Source organism: Anneissia japonica, unplaced genomic scaffold (genome assembly GCF_011630105.1).
Source record: "Anneissia japonica isolate Jap-2015-1 unplaced genomic scaffold, ASM1163010v1 scaffold287925_len434832_cov202, whole genome shotgun sequence".
Lineage (NCBI taxonomy): Eukaryota > Metazoa > Echinodermata > Crinoidea > Comatulida > Comatulidae > Anneissia > Anneissia japonica.
This window is the reverse complement of record NW_022701900.1, coordinates 19,432-24,348: the sequence shown is the minus strand read 5'-3', so window position 1 is coordinate 24,348 and position 4,917 is coordinate 19,432. Positions and strand designations below refer to the sequence as shown.

The 4,917-nt window shown below is 38.1% G+C and overlaps 1 protein-coding gene across 1 annotated transcript in view; it reads right to left on the bottom strand.

Moving 5' to 3' along the window:
• LOC117103747 overlaps positions 1 to 4,917 on the bottom strand; it is an 18,016-nt gene that overhangs the window by 3,080 nt on the left and 10,019 nt on the right. Inside the window, exons 3-4 of the mRNA XM_033244357.1 lie at positions 3,966 to 4,055; positions 2,209 to 2,442 (exon numbers count right to left, since the gene is read on the bottom strand). Coding sequence (XP_033100248.1) covers positions 2,209 to 2,442; positions 3,966 to 4,055 — 324 coding nt within the window. The remainder of the gene's footprint in view (positions 1 to 2,208; positions 2,443 to 3,965; positions 4,056 to 4,917) is intronic.

The following is a 4,917-nucleotide window of genomic DNA, read 5'->3' as shown; positions in this document are numbered from 1 at the left end:
ATTGTGGATTGTGTGGTTAGTAAATTCCATAGCCATACTGTCCATAGCGCACACTAAACTATGTGCTGATGGAGCATTTTGGGGAAATGGACTCTCCCTTTTTTCATCCCAAACAAAATATTATTAATAAATCAACATAATCCACCTCCGTCATCATAGCCAGTCACAAAATTAGGCTAGGAAGTTTGTTTTCAACAGCAGACACACTACAGAACCGAGTGCGTCAAAACGAGTGTTTGTTAATTTTTAGTGGTAAAGAATCATGAAACGTTGTAGAATAACTGACTTTTTTTCGTCCGCTGTTGCAAAGAAAAAAACGGCAGATAGTCCTGGTGGGTTATTGATTTTAAAATCAATTAGCCTAGCCTAGATGTTGACTAGCTAGGTTCATTCGTTCATTTAGATACAGAATTATACCACGACGACAACAAACTAGTGTAGGCCTAGGCCTAAGTACAGTAGAACGTACTACAGGTAGGCCTACTAGGCCTAGGCTTTTGTTGTAAAAGTGCATGTATAGGATGTGCCATAGGCCTATATTTAAAAAATACATTTTGTATATTATTATTGGTTGGCCTGGGACGGACCTAGGCAGGCAGGCCAGCTTTACCGTCGGAAGTCATGGGATTCGACGATGACGTCCGTGCACGTTTACAAACGCCATTGATTAGAATGAAAATAGACGCGCTGAATTTAGTTTTTTTTTTTTTTTTTATGAAAGATAGAATTATAATTCACATTTCATTTTGTAGACAATAAATATTCAGTAAGATATACTAAAAACGATTATTAATTCTAAAATGTGCATCTCAGCTATTATTAATCAGTAAGCTATGTATTATGTTATAAAGTCTTAAAATAATAATTTCGAATTATGCTATATTTTGGGCTCTGACTTAATTTAACGATGGCCTTATCAGTAGTAATGACAGTATTTGTGCTTTTTTTAGCCATGTAGTAAAATAGTACTATTATTATGAGAGTCAAGAAGAAGTAGTAGAAGAAGAAGAGGAGGAAAAAGAAGAATAGCTTTTTGTTTTTGTTTTATAATAATAAACGTGTTGAGTATATTGATATATATTGATATTATGCGATGAGCTTTTTTTTTTTATATCTTTCGGTGTGATTTAAACATGCCAATTCTCAGAAAATATTTTCTAATTTTATTATATTACCACCTTTTCATTACATAGATCTTTTTCAAATCATAGGCCAATGCTTTTATAACATTATTATAGACCCATTAAACACAAAAACTGCTCTGGGACCCCACCGTGGCCCCAGGCACCTGAATCCCACCAGGGTGGCGGCAGGGGGGGGGGGGCAGGGCCCACGTCGGGGAGAGCTGCCCCCTCCCCGTCGGGGAGAAAAAGCACAATTCGTCAGGGAGAAAACAAAATTAGATGTATTACATATTAGTAGACTCTAATATCGATTTGAAACCCCTGAATTGTCAAAATTTTCGGGGGCTTCACCTCCAGGACCACTTTTGGAACCTATTAATTGAAACTCGACCACGCCCACTTTGTTTTCGTTGGGGAAATCTGGCCCCTCGTCGGGGCACCCTCCCCCCCACCGCCGGGGACCTCCTGGTGCCACCTCTGGACACCACGCTCAGAGAACCCCCCCTTGAAATGACCTGGCTACGGGCCTGATAAGACATAACTAAATCTAAAACCAAGAAGGACAGGAAATGGCTATGAAATAAATTAATTAAAATTGTACTAAGCAATATTGTAAATTAAATAAATGTGGGCCTATATAAAGTATTGCAAGGCAAATAAATAATAGTTATAATGATGGAAGCAGGAAGCCTAAACTATTCAACGTGTTATAAAAGAGGAATCTGTGAGTAAAAAATGTTCCCTCAACGGGGAATTGCACCCGGGATTTTTAGCTGTTTATGCATACGCCTTCCAACTGGGCCACTGGCTTCGTTGGGAATTCTAATTCGAAATAGAAGCACACTTTTTTGCAAATACATGGACCAACGTTGATTTTCGACACACTGAGAATAATAGAGCTCAATGATACACCAGCACATACATACGACAAGACGGAATCTCCGAAAAGATATTAATCTCTGTTATTCGCAGTGCGTCGATAGCTAGAGTTTGAATATGCTGCAAACAAAAAATTAATGGGCTTTTGGCTTCCTGATCTTTAATGGCAAACTTATTTCCCTTGTGGTCCTAAAGCAATACTAACCCGCTTCAAGATATCCGTATACACGAATTTCACAGATGTGTAACTTTTTTTCTCCACTTGGGAGCCAGATCATGACATATTTGCCTTTTAGTGCAGGCACACATTTGAAGTCAAGGATAGCGCTACTGCTCACATCACTTTGGGATACTGGGTTGCCACACATGCTTTCTGTACGCATATAATTTATGTTATTACCGATGCGTATCTCAGCATCCACCGTTCCATTCAGTGTATCTGTATTGATAAAACAAAATCGTTAAATTTTAAACAACACAACTCTATGCCCAAAAAGGGTGACCATTGTTTATTCAACTGTTGTTGAATGTGTTCACACGCATCCCACCCCTGGGAAACTTTGAGGTACACATCAATTCAGCACAAAATTAATATTGATTTGTGGCAGAGAGGTGAAAAATAAAACAAAAGACAGCCGGTACCACAAAAGTTAGAAAATGGCATAAACATTATTAATAATTAATGCCATTTCAACATGACACTGGAACATGGACGTATCCAGGGAGAGCCGTGGGAGCCGTGGCTCCCCCTCCTCTTTGTAAGCCCAAACCGTTAGACTTTAAAAGCTTCTTCTTGCTAGCCAATACAAATTCTTTCCTGGGATCATTCAAAAAGAATAGGCCTACTTCTAAAATGCATCAACATGTTATACATATAGTTTTTGTGTTGATTTGAATGCTGTACAATTTCTAATATCTCCTTCTCTACTATAGATTTGTGACCCGTGATAGAAACCCACCATAAACGTATAACAATAAAAGTCACCAGTGGAAAATGTGTAGATTAATCAATTTTTCAACACGATAATGCAAAAATTAATGTTTTGGGTTTATAACTGCCACTGCTCAAGGGGCGGATTTATCAAACTTAAATTCGTCTTAAATGCATAAATCCCAGGTCATTTATATATATTTTAAGATACAGGAATGTGATATTGTATGGTTCAGTTTGGTTTTTATCCTTTGCAAGTGTTTATAAAGATTTGTTTAATAATACTACTACTAATAGAAGTAATAATAATAAAAATTAAGATGATGGCGATGGTGATTATGATAATGGATGGTAATAATAATAATATTAAAACTTGTGCTAAAGGCGAAAAATAAATTTGTGATTTGTTGACCATAATTGTTTCAGTAGTTAAAGCTTAATATAGTTAGTTGTCCTGGATATCAATTAGTCTATTGCAATTTTCACTATATCCTCTCGAAACAGTCCTTAAACGTTCAATGAGCTCCTCCCAGGGGGGTTTCCCCTGGACCCCACTAGTGTCCTTGGCGTCCCCCAGCCGGGTAGGATGGGGAACACCCTACCCCCACTCGGTACTCGTACCTCATATATAACAGCTCCCCATCTCCTTTCAAAATCCTCGCTATCTGCAATGGGAGGGCCCGGTGGAGTCTAATAGGCACGTCTGTACTTCCTGACAGATTGTTTAGACAATAGTACTAGAAAATGGGTGGGGAATGAGGTTATTTTAATAAAAGCTCTACTAGTATCAATCGCAGTTCATCGTTATTCAAGCATTTTTATTTTTTAAAAAGGTGTGGGAGATGATGAACTTAGCCCTATGCCTTTTGAATAGCCGCCCCCACCCCCATTAAATCTGCATCTGACCGTCGTGCTAGAGCAGATATGAATTCATCGGTCCACACGCAAGTGTTCTAGAACCTTCTGATTTAAGTTCCTTCATATTATCCCTTACTAGGTAGGCTATGCCCATGGAGGTAGTATGCCATTACCTGCACCAACATGGTTTATTGCCGTTACGGATGTCACGCTATACTCTGCACCAAGTTTCACTTTTATCCAGAAAACCGCTTGGTCATCATCTAAAAAGGACAGTAGTAGGCGTGTTTAAAAAACAACGTCACCATAGTCGTAAAGGACATACTACGCAATTTTCGATATGGCTGTATAACATTGTTGAATTGCTACCTTTCAGTTTCAGTATATATCAACTACAGCAAAGATAATACAAATACCGGTAATATAAATGAATGTAGGAAAAAATGGCCCAGGAAAATATGGCCCGGGTAAAAATGGCCCCGGTAAAAATGGCCCCAAATGACAAGTAGGTAAAAATGGCCTTAATGAAAACATTCAGTAATAGAAATGATATTTTTTTTTCAATCTTCAAATATTTAAATACTGTTATAGCAAGAATTGAATCATTAAATAAAAAATGGCCCCCCCCCCCCCACTTATAAAATTGAATTTAAAAAAACGAAGTGTCTATGCTTACGCCGAGTCGTAAGCATTAATCATAGGCTATGCTTACGCCGATCTATTTGAAGGGCGCCGCTTGCTTCGTGAGTACGAAAACGTCTTTTGAGCATGTACAAATATTTTTTTTTTCTGTAGCGCACACTTGGTGAAGTTTCAAGATGGCAGATGAAGACACTTTGCGTCTCGGTGGCACTTTCACAAGCTATGAAAAATTGTCAGAACCTGTATCGAATTGGGAGAAAGAAAATCACATAAATTTATATAAACGATCTTCACGTAGCATCGATTCTGCCAAAAAACGTGCACCTAAAAGAAACTTCAACCCCGAATTATAATTCTATTCAATCGATTACGCCTGCATTCATGGTTCTCACCATGTTAATAATCAGAGCTAAGTTAGTACAGCCCATATTTCGTGGTACAGTTGTTGCACATCGAATCATTTAGTTAGTAGAGAAAAAGAAA